General features: G+C 39.3%; 1 protein-coding gene across 3 annotated transcripts in view; it reads left to right on the top strand.

Annotated features, from left to right (window-relative positions):
* Window positions 1-23,285, top strand: part of ADAMTS12 (ADAM metallopeptidase with thrombospondin type 1 motif 12) — a 366,598-nt gene that overhangs the window by 221,181 nt on the left and 122,132 nt on the right. For all 3 annotated transcript variants that reach the window (XR_012414525.1, XM_005556663.4, XM_073995108.1), the window contains exons 6-7: window positions 10,831-10,955; window positions 14,520-14,669. Coding sequence is in view for 1 of the 3 variants with exons in the window: in XM_005556663.4 (XP_005556720.3) it covers window positions 10,831-10,955; window positions 14,520-14,669 (275 nt within the window). In the remaining 2 variants the exon portion in view is untranslated. The remainder of the gene's footprint in view (window positions 1-10,830; window positions 10,956-14,519; window positions 14,670-23,285) is intronic.

Here is a 23,285-nt window from a genome sequence, read left to right as displayed (position 1 = left end):
TGGGAGACTGGACCTTTGTCAACATTCACTTTTTCCAAACAGACACACAGAGATTGGAATGTAAGATTTTCAAAACGGTGATTCAAGCCAATGTATAAAAGGACAATATTGAAAGATAGAGCTTTTCAGATCTGATAAAATCCCCCTTTCAACAGCGTACCCTTGCCAAGGTCTCTGTGCGCTAACGGAGAACAAGAGCTCTATTTCTGCCTGTGTAGCTGCTTCAACTCTAATAAGCTTTTATATTCATGGCTATTTAATTAGGGATCTTAATTAACTTTAGTGTGGGTGTATCCATGTGTGAGTGTGTGCATGTGGCATAGTGTGGATGTGTGTGTGTATGTGTGTGGATGCATGTGTATGTATGTGTGTGTATGTATGTGGATCTGTGTGTATGTATGTGGGGGGGTGTGTATGTGAGTATGTGGGTGTGTGTATATGTGTGGGTGTGTGTATGTGAGTATGTGGATCTGTGTGTATGTGTGTATGTATGTGGATGTATGTGTGTATGTATGTGGGAGTGTGTGTAAGTGAGTGTGTGTATGTGAGTGTGTGTGTGTGTATGTGAGTATATGGGTTTGTATGTGTGTGAGTGTGTGTGTGTGAGTATGTGGGTGCGTGGGTATGTGGGTGTGTGTATGTATGTGGGTGTGTGTGTATATGAGCATGTGGGTGTGTGGGTATGTGAGTATGTGGATGTGTGTGTATGTATGTGGGTGTGTGTGTGTATGTATGTGGATATGTGTGTGTTTGTGAGTATGTGGGTGTGTATGGGTATGTGAGTATGTGGGTGCATGGTTGTGTGAGTGCATGGGCTCTTCCTACACACTGTAACTCATCTGAAAGACTGCAGGTTCCCTTCGATTCAAAGGTACAAGTTCTCACATATAATCAGTGAATAATCTGCATAGGATCATACCAGAAAGTGTTATAAGATCTCCTATTGCAACCCTGCAGCCTTTGTTCAGACCAGTTATTTTTAAGGTGTTTTTGTATTTTTCTGTTTGTTTTGAGTTCATTGTACATTCACATGCAGTTGTAAGAAATAGTACAGAGAAATTCCTTTTACCCTTCATTCATTTTCTCCTAATCGTAACATCTTGTGTAGTCTTAGTACAATAAGACAACCCAGAGCGTGATATTTCAACAATGCCACCTACCTTCAGATGCACACAGTGGCGTGTGCATGCGCATGACCATGTGTGTATACATTTAGTTCTATGCGATTTTTGTCACACGTATAAGTTTGTGTGACCATCACCACAATTAACATTAGAACAGTTCCTCACAAGCATCCCTAGTGCTACCCTTTCATACCTTTTTTACTTCCCTTCCACCTACCTACCTGATCCCTGAAAAGCACTAATCTGCTCTGTAATAATATATCTGTATGATTTTTATCATTTCAAGAATGTTATATAAATGGAATAATTCCAGATGTGACTTTTGAGACTGTATTTTTTTCATTCAGCATAATTCACTTAAGATCCATTCAAATTGTGTGTATCAAGAGTTTGTCCCCTTTTTGCTGAGCGGTATTCTATGATATGTGCCTATTTGTTTAACCATTCACCCACTGAGGGACATTTGGGTTGTTTCCAGGTTTTAACTATTATGAATAAAACTACTATAGAAGTTCAACTACAGGTTTTTGTGTGAACATAAGTCTTCACTTCTCTGGAATAAAGGCACAGGAATGCAATTGCTAAGTTATATGGTCATTGCCTATGTAGGGTTTTGTTTGTTTGTTTGTTTTTTGTTTGAGATGGGGTCTCACTCTTGTCACCAGGCTGGAGTGCAGTGGCGCGATCTGGGCTCACTGCAATCTCCGCCTCCTGGGTGCAAGCAATTCTCCTGCCTCAGCCTCCTGAGTAGCTGGGATTACAGATACCGCCACCATACCGGGCTAATTTTTGTACTTTTAGTAGGGAAGGGGTTTCACCATGTTGGCCAGGCTGGTCTCAAACTCCTGTCCTCAAGTGACCTCAGCCTCCCAGAGTGCTGGGATTATAGGCGTAAGACACTGTGCCCGGCCACCTATGTAGTATTTTTAAGAAACTACCATACTGTTTTTCCATAACTACTGTACCATTTTCCACTCTCACCAGCCATGAATGATTCAGTTTTACCACATCCTCACCAGCATTTGGGTGTTGTCATGATTTTTTATTTTACCCATTCTGGTAAATATGAGTAATATATCACTGTGGTTTTAACTTGCAATTCTCTGATAGCTAGTAATGTTGAATATCTTTTTATGTGCTTATTTGCTATTTGTATAACCTCTTTGGCAATGTGTCTCTTTACAACATTTGCCTATTTTCTTATTTTTTTTATTGTTGAGTTTTGAGAGCTCTTTACATATTTTAAATATAAGTCCGTTGTCAAATATATGGTTTACAAGTATTTTCTCCCACACTGTAGCTCATCTTTTTATCCTCTTCATAAGGTTTCTTTCAAAGCAAAAGTGTTTAATTTTGATGTGATCCAATTTATCAGTTTTTCCTTTTATTAATTGTGTTATTAGTGTCAAGTCTATAAATTCTTTGCCTATCCCTAGGTTCCTAAGATTTCCTGTTTTTTTTTTTCCTAGAAGTTTCACAGTTTCACATTTTATATTTAAGTCTATGATCTTACCAATATTTTTGTACCAGCTGTGAGGTTTCGATTGAAATTCTTCTCTCTCTCTCTCTCTCTTTTTGTTTTTGGCCTGTGGATGTCTAGTTGCTCCAGCACTATATATTTATTTTTCCCAAGTGCAAATAATGCTTTATAATCTGGATTTGAATTTTTCACTACGAATTTCTTAATCTAAGACTTTTGCCTTTCTTTTAATACTATACCTTCTGGCCTTCAACTCTTATATTCAAGAAGTGCAGAATAAGCGTAATATTAATTTAAGTAAAAGTTTAACAGATCTACTACATTATAGAGTGCAAATATAGTGATGTATTCCAAAAGCAAATGGAATTATTCCCAGGTCATACTATTCACACAATAAACACACACAGTAGAACTAATAACATGTCCTACATGATGCCTGGACTTTACCTGTTGGTACAGGATTCACTGTGGAACGTTTCACAGATTGAGTATGGCTTGGGTAAGAGCTTCCCCATCCCCATGGGCAACATCCTCATGGGCAACATGAAACGTTGTCAAAAGTTTCAGGGACTTGGATGATATCACTGCAACAAACAAAAGACTGTGGTAGAAAACAGGAGAAAGACTAGAGAAAGAGTATTCTTTTTTTATGGAAAAGAGCTTTAGAAATAACCATAATAATCCAGGGAGGACTGTAAAGAATTACGATTTGCTGAACATACACATGTTCAATTTTATTCTAAAGTTTCGAATAAAATTTCTAACAATTGTTCGAAAGTTTGTGTCCACCAACTAATTGTATTGATTACATTCAGACCATTGTTTTTCTATTTTCAAATGAATGCAAAGCCCCATTTTTGTTTACCTTACATATCTTTATTAAAATGCATGTTTCATTATTGTTTTAGTTTGAACACCTTTTATTTTGGGTTGACTCTGCTTGCTGTCTGCAGTTTCTCCCCAAAAAACAAAGAAATTGAGAACTTGAGTTGCTATTGAATCAAGATATTTGCCCTAAATTTGTATCACCAGTGGGAAAGTTACAGGTCTGATAAATGGTGACTGACTTGCAGGGTAAGAGGGAGGAACAAATCATCTAAGTATCTGATTGGAATCCTCCAGAGGCTGGGTGTGGGGGCTCATGCCTGTAATCCCAGCCCTTTGGGAGGCCAAGGCAGGCGGATCACTTGAGATCAGGAGTTTGACATCAGCCTGGCCAACATGGTGAAACCCCATCTCTATCAAAAAATAGAAAAAGTAGCCGGGTGTGGTGGTGCAGGCTGATAGTCCCAGCTACTCAGGAAGCTGAGGCACAAGAATCGCTTAAACCCTAGAGGATTGTGCTACTGCACTCCAGCCTGGGTGACAGAGTGAGAACCTGCCTCATAAAAAAAAAAAAAAAAAAAAATCCTCCAAGGCAGTTTTAACTGTAATGTAAATCAGTAGATCAGTCATCAAGGAACAGATTCCTAGGGGAAAACAGATGCCAGGACCAGTAAATATCAGAACACAAATACGGGTGTCCCCTTACAGTGGTTCCATTTATGATTTTTTGACTTGAGAAAATTATATACATTCAGTAGAAATCATAGTTCAAGTGCCCATATAATCTTTTCACTTTTAGTACAGTATTCAGTAAATTACATGAGATATTCAACACTTTATTGTAAAATAGGCTTTGTATGAGATGATTTTTTTCCAATTGTAGGCTAATATAAGTGTTCTGAGCACATTTAATGTAGGCTATGCTAAGTTACAATATTCGGTAGGTTAGGTGTATTCATTGCGTTTTTGACTTACGATATTTTCAATTGATGACAGGTTTATCAGGATGTAACTCAGTTGTAACTCAAGGAGTATCTGTGTCATTTATTTCTTGTTGCCTGGGGTGAGCATTTGTCAGGTTTGCTTCCTAGCATCTTGCACACATTCAAACAAATGCTAGGATGAAAGATATTGGAAACAGGTGCAGTAGTACGGTGAAGTTCATCGAGAAAAGTCTTTCAAAGGAGCTCGGGAATCTTAATGATTTCCAAAACTGTTGCCTTTGAGCTTCCCTGTCTTGCCTCTGGCAGCCTAAGTAACAGAGAATGACTTTTTAACTGGTACCAAGTTCCACTCCAGTTCAAATGACAGCTGTCAGGAGAATGTGGCTGAGAACTGAGGAGATCCTTAGTTATCTAATTATTTTTAGAAGATAGAAGATACATAGATATTTAATTATCTAGCTATCTTTAGAAGTCTTTGATTTAATGAGTGCTGTCATTCATAAGGTGTTTTAGAACCATGCTAGGCATTATTGGGGCTCTAAACAGAGTTTGGTAAGTTTTCAGGTCATTTAATCATCAGCAGGGCTTCAATATCCTCCCATCCACCATAGCAAAGTAGAGAGTTATAGAGAAAATATAGTCTTTGAGGTGCATATAAAATAATGGAGGACCTATGGAAAATGCAAATATGCCGAAAATGCTACAGATACAACCAGTGGTGTAACCAATTGCAACCAAACAGAATTATTCTTATTAATGAAGTTGTATATTTACTCTTTCAAGTGTGAGTCTTGGTAAGTGAGAAATCTTTTTTTTTTTTTTTTTTTTTTGAGACAGAGTCTCACTCTGTTGCCCAGGCCGGAGTGCAGTGATATGATCTTGGCTCACTGCAACCTCCACCTCTTGGGTTCAAGCAGTTATCCTGCCTCAGCCTCCCAAGAAGCTGGGATTACAGGTGCATGCCACCATACCCAGCTAATTTGGGTATTTTTAGTAAAGATGGGGTTTCAGTAAGTGATGACTCTTAAGCTTTATGTGCTATTTGTGGTTTTACCACTTGCAAACCATTAGTGATCAATTCTAATTACTAAAGTAAACTTTCTTCTTATCAGTAGACAGGGTTAATCATCATTCTCCTAACTATTAATACTTCACACAGTTGTTCACAAAATCAAATAAGATAAAGTATGGAAGTAATTGATAAGCCATAACGTGCTAAGCATGAAATGTGGATTTATTATTATGTAGAACCTCATTGGGACTCACATATATAAAAAACTGATTAATCTGTTATAAACACACCTAATAGCAATAATTTAAGCATACCCTTAAAAAGACCCTGTATGGTGGCCAGGCGCAGTGGCTCACGCCTGTATTCCCACCACTTTGGGAGGCCAAGGCAGGCAGATCACATGGTCAAGAGATCAAGACCATCCTGGCCAACATGGTGAAACCCTGAGTCTACTAAATATACAAAAATTAGCTGGGCATGGTGGCATGCACCTGTAGTCTCAGCTACTCAGGAGGCTGAGGCAGGAGAATCCCTTGAACCTGAGAGGTGGAGGTTGCAGTGATCTGAGATCACGCCACTGCACTCCAGCCTGGTAACAGAATGAGACTCCGCCTCAATTAAAAAAATTAAAAAAAAATAAAAATAAAAAAATAAAAAAGACCCTGTATGGAAGATACATGTGAATGTGTGTTACAAGCTAGGGAATCCAGAGGAGTCACCCCAGAGATTTGTTCCTTATCTATGATAAACACCGGAGCCTCTCCCCCATCCTGTGGAACACAGGCTGTACAGGGGATTGAGGCCCTGAGCTTTGGAGTAAATGAAGGTTGCCAGGTGGAGGTTATTAGCAGGAGGTTATTAAGTGAAAATACTATATAGACCGGGCACGGTGGCTCACGCCTGTAATCCCAGCACTTTGGGAGGCCGAGATGGGCGGATCATGAGGTCAGGAGATCCAGACCATCCTGGCTAACATGGTGAAACCCCGTCTCTACTAAACACACACACACACACACACACACACACACACACACACACACACACAAAAACAAAAAATTAGCCAGTTGTGGTGGTGGGCACCTGTAGTCCCAGCTACACGGGAGGCTGAGGCAGGAGAATGGCGTGAACCCGGTGGGGCGGAGCTTGCAGTGAGCCGACATCGCGCCACTGCACTCCAGCCTGGGCGACAGAGCGAGACTCCGTCTCAAAAAAAAAAAAAAAAAAAAAATACTATATAGACTACATGATGTCGGCAGGTGGTTATAGTTTTTCTGGCCAGCCCTGCGCGACTGGACTGTGTATGTTAAGGGTAGAGGGTGTCCAGGTTCTTGGTGTCTTAAACAAAAAATTGGACAAAACACACAAACAAAGCAAGGAAGGAATGAAGGGTTGTATTGAAAATGAAAGTACAACTCCACAATGTGGGAGCAGGACTGAGCTTAGAGACCCAAAGGCCCCGTTACAGAATGTTGGGCAGTTTAAATACCCCATAGAGGATTCCATTTGTTACTTGGTGTACACCCTTTGTAAATGGAGAGGATGACGTAAAGTTACAAAGTCATTTATGGGATATGCCCAGGGAGAGGATATTTCCTGTGATATGGGAGAGGATATTTCCTGTGATAGCCGAAGTGTGAATGGGCCTTATGTTTTCCCTGCCTCTAGGCCTTATGTTCCTGCTTCATCTCCCCGCTGAGAGATGTGATCCCCATAAATCTTTATGGGAGGCAGAGGGATAGATGGTGGGATGGCAGATACATTGTCCAGCCCGCCACTGGACTCTCTCCCCGTCACGTAAGCCCCTAATAAGACATGGCATCTCATTTGCTGGCCTTGGGTCTCTTCCTCCACCTCTTGAACCTGGTGTCTTCCCTATTGAGGTTAATAGAGGTTTGGCACAACATCCATGGTTTCCACCTGATGTCTTTCTTTCACATTTGGTGTAATTCTTGGCTGTTGCCCATGGCTTTGGCTTCTGTTTAGGCCCCTCTTCTTGATTTCTCTCTTTCTCTCTTGTACATTTTAAATTTATTTTTTAATTGACAAAAATTGTATTTATTTTTGGTGTACAACATGTTTTGAAATATGTGTACATTGTGGAATGGCTAAATCAGGCTAATTAACGCATATATTACCATGTATACTTGCTTTTTTGTGATGAGACTACTTAAAAATCTACTCTCTTAGCAATTTTCAAGTGTACAGTACAGTACATTGTTATTAACGACAGTCACTAAGTTGTACAATAGATCTCTTGAACTTATTCCTCCTATCTAAATGGAAATTTTGAATCCTTTGACAAACCTCTCCCAGCTCTTCCCCCAGCCCCTGATCTCTGCTTCTGAGTTTAATTTTTTTAGATCCCACATAAGTGAGATCATGTGGTATTTATCTTCCTGTGCCTGGTTTGTTTCACTTATATCTTCAAAGTTCATCCATGTTGTCACAAATGGCAGTATTTCCTGCTCTTTTAAGGCAGAATAGTATTCCATTATATACATATAATGGAATATATATGATATGTATATCTTATAGTTTCTTTATCCATTCGTCAGTCCATGTGCACTTAGGTTGATTCTGTATCTTGCTATTGTGAGTAATACTGCAGTGAACATAGCAGATATCTCTTTGATATCTGATTTTTTCTTTGACATACTGATTATATATCCTTAGGATATATACCCCATGGGACTGTGGGATCATATGGTGGTTCTATTTTTAATTTTTTGGGAAACCTCCAAGCTGTTTTCCATAATGGCTACTAATTTACATTTCCACCAACAGTGTACAATAGTTCCCTTTCCTCCACAACCTCTCCAAATCTTATCTTTCATCTTTTTGATAATAGCCATTTTAACAGGTATGAGACTATATCATATTGTAGTTTTAATTTGCATTTCCTTGATGATAAGTGATGTTGAATTTATATATATATATGTATATAATCTGTTGACCATTTGTATGTCTTCTTTTGAGAAATACCTATTTGGGTCCTTTGCCCATTTTTCAATTGGATTATTTGTTTTCTTGCTATCCAGCATAATTTATTGAAGAGGCTATCTTTCCTTCAGTGAATTGCTTTTTTGCCTTTGTCAAAAATCAGTTAGGCATGTCTAGGTGGGTCACTTTTGGGGTCCCCTGTCTGTCTCATTGATTGATGTGACTATCCCTGCACCAGTATCACACTGTCTTGGCTATTACAGCTATATAGTAAGCCTTAATATGAGGTAAAGTGATTCATTCCACTTTATTTTTTTTTTTTTTCAGAATTTCTTTAGCTAATCTGAAGCCTGGAACCTTTTAAATAAACTTGATATGAATTTTAGAATGAGCTTGTGTGTGTGTCTACAACAGACTTGCTGAGATTTTGATTGGAATTGCAATAAAGCTATACATTCATAGCTTGGGAGCATAGATGATGTCTTCATTATGTTGAATCTTCAAATCCATTAACACAGTATGTTTCTCTCTTGACTTAGGCCTTTGACTTCTTTAAGCAGCATTTTATAATTTTCAGGATACAGATCCTGTATATGTTTTGTTAATTTGTACCTAAGTATTTCACTTTTTGTAACAATTGTAAGTGGTAATACTATTGGTAACTGTAAATGGTAATGTTAAGTTAATGAGTGTTCTCTAAGAGACCTCTCCCAAAACATAACAAAGAAATGTAGGGTTAAAAACAGATCAGAAAAATATCTGATCATAGTTGATGCTTTATGTGATAATATGCCTTCCTGTCTGAAGGAGCTGGAACTGAGGCACCCTCCCAGTGAGGTTGGTGACCAGCTGCAACTCCAAGTTTTATCTAGGAACCTTTCTTATATTCTTTGTCTCAATATCTGAGCTAAGTGACCTTAATCTAGTTCTTCACTTCTCTGAGGTTTAATTTCCCTTGTTATAAAATAAAAATGACAATGCCTTCTTTACAGATAATACTGAGTAGATGCAATTAAAAGAGACAGCATATGTAAAAGTATCTGGCACATAGTAAATGATCAAGAAATGTTTCCTTTCTTTCTCTCCTCCCTTTCCTTCCTCCCTCCTTTTTTTCTTTCCTTTTCTCTTTTCCCTTCCCTTTATTCCTGATTCATGCCACCTGGCCAGTTTTTATGATCGGTGGGCACATTTGCTCCCATCTGAGGAGGACTGTTAATCTAGCAGCAGCTTGGCTGGTTGAATTGGAGGCTGACTCCCTCATTCCCAGCTCGTCCCCCAGAATTCCTCTACCATATATCATGCTACTGGATGATGTAACAATGAAGATTATTAAAATAATGAAGTCAGTTTCTTCCATCTAAATTCTTTATGCTGAGCAGCTCAGTGACTTTTAACACATAATAAGCCACTTTTTGGTGTTTTCACAAAAGGAAACTGGTCTATAATAGTTACTTATGATGAAGAGACCTGAAAATGCCTCTGACACATAACTGAAGCCCCTCAGGCCATTTATGATTTGGGTGTGGGCCTCAGCAAAATACAGAATGGTAGAGAAGCAAGCTCATAATTTGATGCAGAGACTGTCCTGAAGTTCTTGGACCGAGCCCAGAGCAAGGCTCAGATGAGAGTGAGCCAGTGGAGGTTAATCATCCTCCTAGTGGAATCCAGCCTGTACCAGGGATGGCTCTATGTGGAGGCCCTGAAGAAATGAGGCAAGTGAAAGTAATTTCTCCTTTAGAAATTCAAATTAAACCAGAGCCCCTAAAGAGCTGATTATCTCTTTCTTCTCCCCATTCAACAAGTGTTCATTCAGATAATTTGGAATAATCCCTTCCCTCCTGGCCCCAGTAGTAGCTACCAGCAAGGCAGATGCCACAGGCCTGGCATGGGCCTCAGAAGCTCTTAGAGCTGCAGGCTAGGGGCTTCTGCTACAGCATCCTACTTGTTGTCAGATGACCAATTCTCCTAAGTGGTCAGCAGCCAGGAGAGATTATGTCATCCACTGTCCTTCACCCATGAGTGTCAAACCAAGATAAAATTCAAGGGTCAGAAAACATCCAGTGCAATCCTAACCTTGCAGGATGTCTCATGAGAAGAAAACACTTTTGTTGAAAATCTGTTTATTTTGCATTAGAAATAAAAATGCCTCTTTGATATTGCATTGGCTTAGGATGCAGAGAGACACAGAAACAGACCTTCAAATAGTTTTTGGTTATTGCTAATATATTTTAAAATCTTCTTCAAGGGTTGCTTGTCCCAGTGATAATTTCTGTCTTGGAGTTTTCTCCTTCAGGTTCTTCTAGTGGAGGTCATTAGAGTGGGAGTGTTCAAGGCAGAAGATTAGTAAAGAGCAGTCAGTTGGCCTCTGACACATGACTGCCAAATGTCTGATGCACCCACCGTGAATTCATCCCACTTGGACGCCTCTGGAGACGAATGCCTAATGCAATGGTCCCTGAACACAGTGAGCTCACTCATGCTAATCTCTTCCTCTTCTTTCTCTAGCAAGGACTTAAAATAGTTCATCATGCGGAGAAGACACTGTCTAGCTTCTGCAAGTGGCAGAAGAGTATCAATCCCAAGAGTGACCTCAATCCTGTTCATCACGATGTGGCTGTCCTTCTCACCAGGTACACCAGAGACTATATGGAACCCAGGGGCAGTAAAGCAGGGAGGGCTGGCAGGTGAAAGGCTTACCAGGTATTCAAACCCATGACATTCTCACTATTCTTTGCTGCTGTCGTAAAGACAGTGTTTTTGATCTAGTCAACTCCTGACTTCCTATCAGTAGAAGAAACAGCTTAACAAACTTGCTAATACGACAAAGCTCTCCTTGTGAATAAACTGCATCTGCTGGCAAAATGCAGACCTCTTTCCTATCCCACTGATGATTTCCTTTTTAAAACTGGTTTCTTCATGTAGCTCTATAAACAATCAGGAAGCTTGTTTGCAGAGCCTCATTAAAGACTCTTGTTACTTTTAGCCAGTGGGATTTCCAATCCTTTGCTATTTTATTTTTCTACAATGTAGAAACATGAAATATCTTTACAGAAAACAGTCCACTTTTTAACTGTTTGATGTTGAGGACAGGATATGGGGAGCAGGTCCCCACTGAGTAGGCAGACTGGTTTGATTACACCTTTCTCCCTTCTACTCCCATGAAAATATCATTTTGTTGTAATCACAAATAGAGCCTATAGTGCTAATAAGAATCATCATCAAACCTTCCAGGACTCATAGCTATAAAAATCCAGTGAACTTTCTTGATCAACTCTTGCTCTTTGAAGCCTATCTTTGCTCATTGATTCAATAAATATTTATTGAGCACCTATATATACTAGGCACTTATTTTAATCTAGATGAAAGAAGGGCTTATATTAGAATGGGGTAAAGTAAAATCTTCTTGGGCTCCCTATGCCTATTTGTCCAGAAATCCAGGGATGTATAGTAAAGGAGGCCTCTTGGCCCTGCCCTTCTACCACAGAGAACCTCAAGCACTGAAAGGCCCTTGATGTGCACTGTGCCTGTGGAGGATAGGCTGCCCGTAAACATTTTGGCCCTGTGATCTGTCCCTGTGATAAGATCATCTCAATGCATAGAATCCCTACAAGGAAGGATAATCAGCCCCCACCCTATCCAAATGTCTACCTTGCCGTGATCCAAAACTCCAGTCATCAGAATCACTCTTTAGAGTGAAAGTATTAAAACGCTGGTTAAATGCAAATGTATCCCACGGGAAGTTTTTGACATAAGCCTGTGACAGTAGGTTCATTAGGTTCTAAGAGACCTTGGGTTGATCAGTAGCTCCTCTGAGAAATAGCGTGGGTATGGAATGTAAGCACAGGGGCTCTGGGGAGCTAGCAGACAGCCTGGGGACACTGAGGACCTGGTCAAGAGGCCAGGTGAAGGCTTCAGTCAGACAGAAACTTCTATAGGGAAGAACCCCGAAGTCAGGGAATGGCATTGGCCACTAAGTTGTGTCTCAGAAAGTCATTCCTTCCCCTGAGAGCAGAATGAGATGCTCCTATCATTCTCACCTGAAGAAATGGGTGAGTTAATGATAGCTTACATGTGTGCAATGTTTGTTATGGGCCAGGCACTGTGCTATGTCTATTAGAACAGCCATTGTTCCATTTACTTCCCACAAGAATACCGGTAGTTGGCTACTATTAGTCATTCATATTTTACATATAGGGAAACTGAGCCTTGGTTATATCTCTTGCCCAAAATCTCTTTGCTGTTAACGGGTACAATTGGGACTTAAGTCCAGGTAGTTTGATCCCAACAGCCATACCCTTACCTATTACCCAATATGAATACAAAGGATCTGCTCTCCTTTTTTCTTATAGTCACTTTCCTTCCTTAGGACAGGGGTCTTTTTGCATAAAAGTGTGTTGAACCTCAACAGCTCCTAGACAGTGGAGAGCATTTCAAGTTCTATAGCAGTATTTCCCACCCTCAGCACTATTGACATTTGGGGCTGATGATTCTTTGTTGTTGGGTCTGTCTAGTACGTTGTAAGATATTTAGCAGCATATCTGGCCTCTACCCATGAGATGTCAGTAGCACTCTCCTCCAAGCTCTGACAGCTGAAACTGTCTCCAGACATTGCCAAATGTCCCCTAGAAGGGGATGAACAGCAAAATCACCCACCCTCATTGAAAACCACTTGCTGAAAAAATAGGTAGGATCACGAAGGAAGGGAGGTATGAGACTGAGCTTTGCCTCTGAGAGACTATCCTGAGATCCACATTAACAGAGTTCTCTACAGAACAGCATTCAGGAGAAGGAGGATTTGGCATGGAACACACCCAATGTGGGTTCCACATGTGCAACTAGTGCCTGCTGCAAGCCAAGGCATATTTTCTGTTACATAATGGCCCAGTGCATGGTGGAAGTAGAGCTTAAGCTGCTTGCCTGTAAGAACCATGCTCCTATAATTCTTTTGTTAGCTGCTTTTTTCTTTAGTGCTGGACACTTCAGAGGCACTCCATAATCAGTATTTAATGTGCCTGACCTCCTGCCATATCAAAATGAGAAAGTCAGGGGATCAGCAATGAGCACCACTCATCTGTTTCCAGCAGCTTCACGCAGACCTGGGCTTTTTGAATGAAATAACAACAAGTACATTCTGCAGCAGAGGTAGAAAAGTGTTTGATTGGTTCTCTTACAGACCTGGAAGTTATGTAAATGATTGGGCTGTATAATCTCGCTCTCCAGTACTGAACCCCTAGTAACTGCTGCTGCTAGTGAGAGTGCGGATTTGAGTTTGTGGTGCATGTGCTGAGACTGGGCCTGCTCTCTCCTGTCCTATAAGATTCACATGGGTTCTCAAAGCCTGGATCTTTTCCATGGCCCAGTAGATGAAAAAAGTAGGAGACCATTTGTTGCTAGAAATAGTGCCCACGCAAACCCCGTTAGCTGCTGGTGTTCAGTTAACTAGAGCTCAGAACGTTGTGGTCATTTCTGCTAGTCACTCTTGGCAAAGAGCTCCTTTTGTGCTAAAGAAAACCTAATGACTAATTAATGACTCTTTCAAAACTCTTGTCTGTGATTGAAATAATCTCTACCAGTTTATGGGAGCATGTTTTTTCTATTTAAAAGCCATCATTAGTATTTTCTGAGATTTTAGGTGTACATGCACACACAGGCATGCATTCTCTCGTATATGCAATATTGTTAGTGGAATGGGGCTGGATAGACAATGATTAGATCTCTGGATAGGTTGATGGGACCAACTGTCTTTTTCAGGAATGGGAAAAAGAACTTCTTAGATGAGTTTCGAGCACAGACCTCAGAAAGACTAAAAAGGATTTTCATATTTGAAAAACTCCAGTCACTGCTGATTGTTTCTTCCATAGTTAAAAGTTCAAATTAACTTCAGTTTTCAATAAAATCTTTTGTTGGCCAAATCATGTAATTTGACGTCCTGAGATCCAGAACAAAATAAGCTCAAAATAACACATTTGCTACATTTTCCCACATTCTGTGTTGCTGAAATTCAATAATCAAAAGGCAAAATCAGAATCATCTTAGTGAATTCAAAATTGCTGCCTACATTCGTGTAGACTGTTTTAAAAATGCCAAGCATACTTTATAGACCATATTGAATGAGTTTATACCCAGATTTTTTTCCAGGAGGTTTTTCCAGATGTTCCTTTGGTCGCCTGAGCTTCTCTATTCTCTGCTTTCAGAAAGGACATCTGTGCTGGTTTCAATCGCCCCTGCGAGACCCTGGGCCTGTCTCACCTTTCAGGAATGTGTCAGCCTCACCGCAGTTGTAACATCAATGAAGATTCGGGACTGCCCCTGGCTTTCACAATTGCCCATGAGCTAGGACACAGGTAAAGGACCAATGATAAGGAGGACTGCTCACCATATTCATGTGTCAATATCAGCAGAGAGAATGGAACGCACCTCAAATTGGGGGTCAGGAGACTCAGATTACAATGTGGCTTGCAACTCACCCTCCTCAACCTCTGCTTTCATCTGTAAAGTGGGGATAGTAGCACACGTCATAGGCTCCAATGTCCCACTGCCCACACCACGTACACCCACACATATCACAGAACCAAATAGGCCACTCCAATTCTCTGGATTTGAATGGAGGAAGGACAGAGATAAGCTTGAACTCAGTTGTTTAATTGAGGAATAACCCTTGGTTAGTTCTTACGAAATGATAATGTTAATATCACCAAAAAGCCACAAAACCTAACATTTTTGCACCCTTACTTTGTGCCATTGTACTTTTTATTGCATCGCTGAATCTGCTCAACAACCTTTTGAAATAGATAGTACTGTTAGTCCCATTTTCCTTATGTTTATTAAAGGAGGACATGGAATAAATAAAAAATTGAAAACTGCTGTAAACTTAGAAAGACTATAACGTGAACACCAGTTAACTGGATGTCCAAGTTGTTCACAAAAATATGTGAATTTGATTAGGTGAATTCCTTGAAGGCAGGTTGCAGAATGCTTGAGTGAAGATATAATGAGGTTCTGAATTCCACCAGATATCAGAGGTTTCCATGGAGGAAAGATCTTAGCTTATTTGTAACTTTATTTGCCATTATATTTGGTAACTACAAATAAGAGAGCCTCACACTAATATGAAACTGGGTGGGGAGGTGCATGAACCACTGAACTATATCCCCCGCCTGTCATGTATCCACCAGCTTGGATCTCCTCCCTTTGAAGAAGGAAAAATGCTGGGGAATATTCTCAGTGCACAACTAGAAAAGAGGCAGGATTGGAAAAAACACTGGATACTGAATTATTCCAGGCCTGGCCTCTCTAATTTCGGCTTGCTCACCATTTTTCTAATATAACACTTCTAAAACAATTTTACCTGTATTATAAAGCCAGAGCATTGCCTTGAGAATTGGAGAAAGGAATTGTTGTTCTGACTTTTCTGTTGACCAATATTATGACCTTAGATAATTCCCTTCACCACTCTATACCTATTTCCTCATCTATAAAATGAGTAGGTTGAACTAGGCAATATTTAAGGCAATTTATTGGATTCTCACCAAAAAAGCCTTGGTGATAAATGTGATATATTCCAGTATCCTTAGTTGTCAAAAATCCAGAGATAGAGAAGCTAATGTCTTGCTTTCATTAAATAATAGGGATGCAGGGGGGCTGGCCATCTTGATAAGGCTAGGCCATAGTTGTTGGCATGTCGATAATAAAACCTGGCAAAAATGTTAAGTTATTGTTATGCACAAACAGACAGGAGTCCCCAGTTCTGATATGTAGAAGGACATGGCTTCTGTGGCCTTCAGTCAAGACATTGTTGTGAACAGCACCTGCTGACCAGACAATGCTAGGTGACTGTAACTGGCTCAAACTGAGAAGTTATCATTCAAGCCATCCCAACAATGGTATACTCAAGCCAAAGAAAAGTGGAAAAGACTTTGCTTGATAAAAGACATTCTCTAATCCTCACTTTTTGTGTTCCAAGGATGGGTTCTTTCTATCCTCAAGTTCAACCTGATCTTGTAACAAGGAATATGTTAAGCATGTCCTTCAAAAGCAATGTTGCCTAATTTTTGAGGCAATCATTGACTTAACTTCCTGGGCATGGACACATCACCTTTGTAAGGAAGGCCACCTAAGTAAACAAAACCAGTGGCAAGTGTGATCCTCCTTTCAGATTTCAAATTTTCTCTAATAAAGTTAAGAACCTCATGGTAACGTTACTTGGGCACAATTTCCCTGAACACTTAAAAACAAATAGTGGTAGATGTTTAGTAGTTATTGGGAGTGGTGGATTATTTAACAGACTAGAACTGAGTCACTACCTGAATCACTTTGATATTGTAGTAAGGTTAAACTGAAAACTCGTTCAGAACTATCTGATGCATTGTGGAAATAAAACTACTATAAGGTTTCTTTATCCTATACTTTTGTTGGTATTGTTGTTCTATTTCAAATTATGAATGAAAAAAGTGAGGATCTAGCTCCTAAAAGAACTCTATAACTAAATATCAAGTTTCTAAGTAAAAGAATTAAAGAACACTGAAGGCAGAACTAGAGAACAGTCTTTGAGTTCATTCAGAAAGCCATTATTCTCCACAAACTAACACAGGAACAGAAAACCAAATACCTCATGTTCCTACTCTTAAGTGGGAGTTGAACAGTGAGAACACATGAACACAGGGAGGGGAACATCACACACTGGGGCCTGTCGGGGTTCAGGGGAAAGGGGAGGGATAGCATTCGAGGCATACCTAATGCATGCGGGGCTTAAAACCGAGATGATGGGTTGATGGGTGCAGCATGCCACCATGACACATGTATACCTATGTAACAAACCTGCACATTCTGCACATGTATCCCAGAACTTAAAGTAAAATAAAATAAAATAAAAATAAATAAATAAAACTTAAAAAAAAAAAAAGTTTCAACCCTGAGACAAGGATTTGAGAGCAATTAATTTATTTGGAAGGTAAAGGAAATTGCAGTAGGGAAGTAGGGTGTAAAACAGAACAGAGAAGGTAGACAATAAGCAGTTCATTATCGCAGCTTCCACTCTGAGCAGTTGAACCTTAATCCCACAGACAAACTCCGAGAACGATATACAACACACGTTTCAGTTACCCTACCCAAGGTGAGAAGAACTGGGCTGTTTTATATACAAACACCCTTAAGTCATTGGTTAAAGGCTGTTCCCAGAGGTTGTTATTAATAATTCCCTGATACTTTCAGCAGAGCAGTCTAACTTGGCTCTGGAGAAATCCCAGGTAAAGAGATGCTTATACTAGCAGCTGGAAGTCAGCTAGTGATGAGTCTATGAACAGGTACCAGTAGAATCTGTTAACAATAGCTTACTCAGGGGCATTAAATACCACCCCTTAAAAAGTTTTAAGTCATGGAAGATAGAATATACATACTTTTCCATATGCCTTCTACTTAGTATGATGAAAAACACTGAACACTATATCAAAAACAAATGTAGGAAGACTGAAAGATGGAGAGAAGGAAGACAGACTGAGAACCACAGAACCTGAAGAGTGACATAGTGGTGAATTCCCTGGCTTTTCTTTTCTCTCGTATGTGCCAGACTTGGAACTGATGATGGCAACAACCTGGAAATACACACACACACACACACACACACACACACACACACACAATCACCCACATAAGTCTGTTATCTCTATCCAAAGGAGTAGGAAAGGGACAGTCTAACAAGACAGAAAATTTTAGACAGTAATTCTTCTACTCCAGGTGAACAGCAAAGGAAAGAAAAAACTGTAAAATGGTGGCTCTATGCTAGCAAAGTCTGAGTGGGAAGCCTAGACTTGCTATAACAAAGCACCAAACACCACTACTTGGGTAGTGTCAACAAGACCAATTAGGGACTAAGAATTTGATCCCTATAGGCCAGTAATGAGGGCTTCCCTAACGCCACCCCTGTGGTGTCAGGACAAATTACATGGGGAGCCAGAAATTTCATCCACCCCTAGATAGTAACAAGGCGCCATCCCTTTCACAACTCAGGTATCTACAGAGGCTTGGCAGTAATGAAGCAGTGGCCCCACTCCCTTCCCCTCCAGAGTAGTGTCAGAAAAGCAAGCTAAAACTAAAGATTTAAATAAGATCCATAACATAATATAAAAACCTCCACGTTTCATTATAAATCACTCTTTATACCAAGAACCAGGAATATCTCAAACTGAATGAAAAAAAAAAAAAAAAGAATGTCAAGAGATGACAGAGATTTTAGAATTAGCTCACAAATATTTCAAAGCGGCCATGGTGAAAAAGCTTCAGTGAGCAATTACCAACAACCTTTAAACAAATGAAAAAATAATGTGTCGGCTAAGAAATAAAAGACATAAAGAAAAGTCAAACATGTAGAACTGAAAAATGCAATAATGTAAATAAAAAGCTCGGTGAACACTAGGGCTCAACAGTAGAATGGATGAGACAGAGGAAAGATTTAATGACCTAGAAAAGAGAACAATAGAAATTATGTAATCTGTATAAACAAAGAGAAAGAGACTAAAAGAAATTGAACACAGCTTCAGAGACCCATGAGAATATAACAAAAGATCTTACGTTCATGTCATTGGAGCCTCGGAAAGAGAGGAAAAAGACAATGGCATTGAAAAAGTGCTCAAAGAACAAATGGCTGAAAATTCTGCAAATTGGATGAGACATAAACCTACATATTTAAGAAGCTGAGAGAAACTCAACAAGGTTAAACCCAAAGAAAATCCATGCCCAGGCCTATCATAATTAAACTTCTGAAATCTAAAGAGAAAGGAAAATCTTGAAAACAGCAAGAGAGAAATGATACCTTATCTATATGAGGGAAACTATTGGAGTGACAGTGGATTTCTCATCAGAAACAATGGCGACCCAAAGAAGTGGTGCATATTTTTCAGTGCTAAAAGAAAAGACCTGTCAACAACCCAGAATCATAAACCAAATAAAGTGGTTGAGAAGGGAACACTTTCTAATTCATTTTATGAAGCTAGTATTACCCTTGCACTAATTTCAGACAAAGACAATGCAAAAGAGAAAACTAAAGAACAATATCCTTTATGAATATAGATGTAAAAAAGTTAACAAAATGTTAGCAAGTAGAATTCAGCAATATAAGAAAAAAAGAATTAGACACAATGACCTAGTGGGATTTATTTCAGGGATGCAAGACTGGCTCAATATTTGAAAATCAGCATAATCTACCACTGTAACAGGCTAAACAAGAGAAACCACATGATTATATTAATATTAGTAGGTAAGACATTTGACAAAATTTGATATCCATTCATCATAAAGACACTCAGAAATTGAAATTTCATCAACTTGATAAAGAACATCTACAAAAAAATTAAACCTAATATTATACTTAATGCTGAAACACTGAATATGTTTCCCCTAAGATCAAAAACAAGACAAGGATGTCCATTCTCACGAATTCTTGTTCAACATAGTACTAACAGTTTCAGCCAGTGCAATAAGACAAGGAAAGGAAATAAAAAGCATACATATGGGAAAGGAAGAAACAAAACTATCCCTAACATCATTGTATATGTGGGGGACCCCATATACAATGAGAGAACTGATCTTTGACAAAGTTGACAGAAACATACAATGGGGAAATGACACCATATTTAATAAATGGTGCTGGCAACATTGGATAGCCACACTCAGAAGAATGAAACTGGACCCCTATCTCTCACCACATAAAAAACTAACTCAAGATTGATCGAAGACTTAAATGTAAGTCCTGAAACTACAAAAATCCTAGAAGAAAACCTAGGAGAAACTCTTTTGGAGTTTTTGTCCAGGCAAAGAATTTATGACTAAGACCTCAAAAGCAAATGCAACAAAACAAAAAATAGCCAAATGGCACTTAATTAAACAAAAAAGCTTCTGCACATCAAAAGAAATAATCAATGGAGTAAACAGACAACCTACAGGGTGGAGAAAATAGATGTAAACTATACATCTGACAAAGGACTAATATCCAGAATCTATTGAGAATTCAAACAACTGAACAAGAAAAAAAAATAACCCATTAAAAAGTAGGAGTAGGATAAGAACAGACATTTTTCAAAAGAAGACACAAAAGTGGCCAATAAACATATAAAAAATCCTCAACATCACTAATTATCAGAGAAATGCAAATTAAAACCACAATGAGCTACTATCTCACACCAATCAGAATGAGTGTTATTAAGAAATCAGAAAATGACAGCTATCAGCGAGGATGTGGCGAAAAGAGAATGCTTATACACCATTGTGGCTGGAAATATAAATTAGCACAAACTCTATGGGAAACAGTATGGAGGTTTCTCAAGAGCTAAAACTAGAGCTATCATTTGACCCAGCAATCCTTCTACTGGTTATGTACCCAAAGGAAGAGAAATTATTGTGTAAAAAAGATACCTGCATTCATATGTTTATTGCAGCACTATTCACAACAGCAAAGTCAAGGAATCAACCAACAGATGACTGGATAATGAACATGTGGTATGTTTACACCATGGAATACTATACAGCCATAAAAAAGAATGAAATCATTTCTTGTACAGCAACATAAATGGAGTTGGAGACCATTATCTTAAGCAAAATAACTTAGAAAATCAAATACTTCATATTCTCACTTACAAGTGCGAGCTAAACAATGGGTATGTTGGGGACTCCAAAAGCTGGAGAGAGTGGGAGGAGAATGAGTTGAAAACCTATTGGGTACAACGTTCACCATTTGGATGATAGGTACACTAGAAGCCCAAACCTCAGTATTATGCAATATGTCTATGTAAAATCCTGCACATGTACCCCCTGAATCTATAAAAATAAAGAATAGAAAAAAAAAAAAGTTAAGGTGCCTCTCAGGTATTTCTTTCTTTAGTTGTATAATTCTAATTAGCTGTGGATCAAACTGAGAAACATTGGAGAGGTCAATGAAATGGCCTGAGATAGACCATAAGGAGAAAAATATAATAAATCAATATCCCAAGAAGATACTCATCATAGTTTAATAACAAAGATATCCCTTTGTTTTTTGCACACTTGTTTGTTTCATCACTGATTGTGTATAATGCAAAAGAGAAGGTAACTTGTGCTATCACCCAAGTGAATAATTTTACTTTTATTTTGAGAGAAAACTTAAAAATCCATTTGTGAGGGCCCTAGATTATATGACTTGGTGTATTGACATATCCACAGCTAAGAAGATCATTATTCATGTAGGTTTTTAGAATCTTGCTTGCAGTTTAGGATTTTAACTACTGAACAGTCAAATGTGTAGAGTACTTCATGATCTGGGTGGGGCTGGGTTTGTAACAGGCTAGGGAAAGCCTGCTCAGAAGGAAGCTTTCATTGAATCGTGTTCTTTGTGGGTGAGTGGTAAGAGCTTTGTACATTAATGTTCTGACTCCTTTGTGAGTTTTATATTCATGTGGAATGTGATTAGAGTTTGTTAAGTACATTGACAATACCGTAATGCATGAAAATACAAGAAAATCTCCAAATCCCCCAAAGACTCTTCTCAGCAAGAGTTTCTAATACTGATCAGAAGGTTTCATTAAAGTTGGATATGAGCTTCCCAGTCAGAGGAGTTGAATTTCACTACAAAGAGTAAAAGGTCATCCTGGCTAATACGGTGAAACCCCGTCTCTACTAAAAAATACAAAAAACTAGCCGGGCGAGGTGGCGGGCGCCTGTAGTCCCAGCTACTCGGGAGGCTGAGGCAGGAGAATGGCGGGAACCCGGGAGGCGGAGCTTGCAGTGAGCTGAGATCCGGCCACTGCACTCCAGCCGGGGTGACAGAGCGAGACTCCGTCTCAAAAAAAAAAAAAAAAAAGAAATTTGAGCCAATGTCTCCAGGTTTAAATGTCTAGTGTCTCAAAGTCCACCCCAGGGGAGAGAGTTCTGGAAATCTCAGAAAGCATCTTTGGGTGATCTTGAGAACATGGCTTATAAACAAAGGCTTCTGAATTGTCTTCCCTAGGCACGCTCGTGCCATGATGAATGGTTACGCTCTTCAAGGCCCTTAAAGGCTGCTTCACTGGGTCAGCCCTGGCAGTGGAACATCAGGGAACAGACCAAGTGACACATGGACAACAGCACTGTGTTAGGAGCACAAAGATCTGTGTCTGAAACCTAGTTTTACCACTAACAAGCTATATGACTGTTGACAAATCTCAAAGTCTAAACTTTTTCATATGGAAAAGGAAAATAAGCTAGATCATGATAAAAAGAAAACAAGAATTTTTTTTTAATTCTATCACTTATGAAGCCCTTATTATCTGCCAGGTACCCTGTTAAGTGGTTTTCAAACTATTCTATTCAGATCTCATTGTAGCACTAGGATGACCACCCCATCTTCTAGGAGAGGAAAAATGAGGCAAGTTTTAATAATTTACAGGTCATTTAAGTGGCAAGGCTAGAGTTCAAATACAGATCATCTGTCTTAAAAATGCTGCTCTTAACCACTGAATTAGGAGGTCTCCCTAACGTGTCCCCTATTGGAAGACTCCTGTACTCCTGTAGCAATAGTAGAAAGACATCGATCCCTCAAAGCTTGTAGGCTTTGACAAAGTCTCCCAGAGGCTTCTCCTTTCATGCTCTCTTAAATTATGACAAAAAGGGAGAAGGAAGGTTTTGCTTTTTTGTGCTGTGCGCTGTGGTTACTGCAGCAGGAGAAAGCAAATAGCTGGGGGCAGGATTTGCCTTCTTGACTCCTGATTCATAAAAAGAAAGCCAGACAGAGCTCTTAGCCGTCTGCCAAGAAGAAGTTTCTGAATTAGCTGCATGGCTCCCATGGATGCATATCTGAAGTAAAGAATGCCTACAATGTTCCCTGTACTTTTTCATATGAAAATTAGCTATGCCCCTCCAACTTCAAAGCCTCACTTTGAAAACAGTTGCCTCCTGTACAAATGTGGCTCTCTGTGGGTTATTATGCTCTTAGGGCAACTATGGTTTTTCTTCCTGTT

The sequence above is a fragment of the Macaca fascicularis genome, chromosome 6 (genome assembly GCF_037993035.2).
Source record: "Macaca fascicularis isolate 582-1 chromosome 6, T2T-MFA8v1.1".
Lineage (NCBI taxonomy): Eukaryota > Metazoa > Chordata > Mammalia > Primates > Cercopithecidae > Macaca > Macaca fascicularis.
The sequence above is the reverse complement of the archived record's forward strand: the minus strand, read 5'-3'. Positions and strand labels throughout refer to the sequence as shown.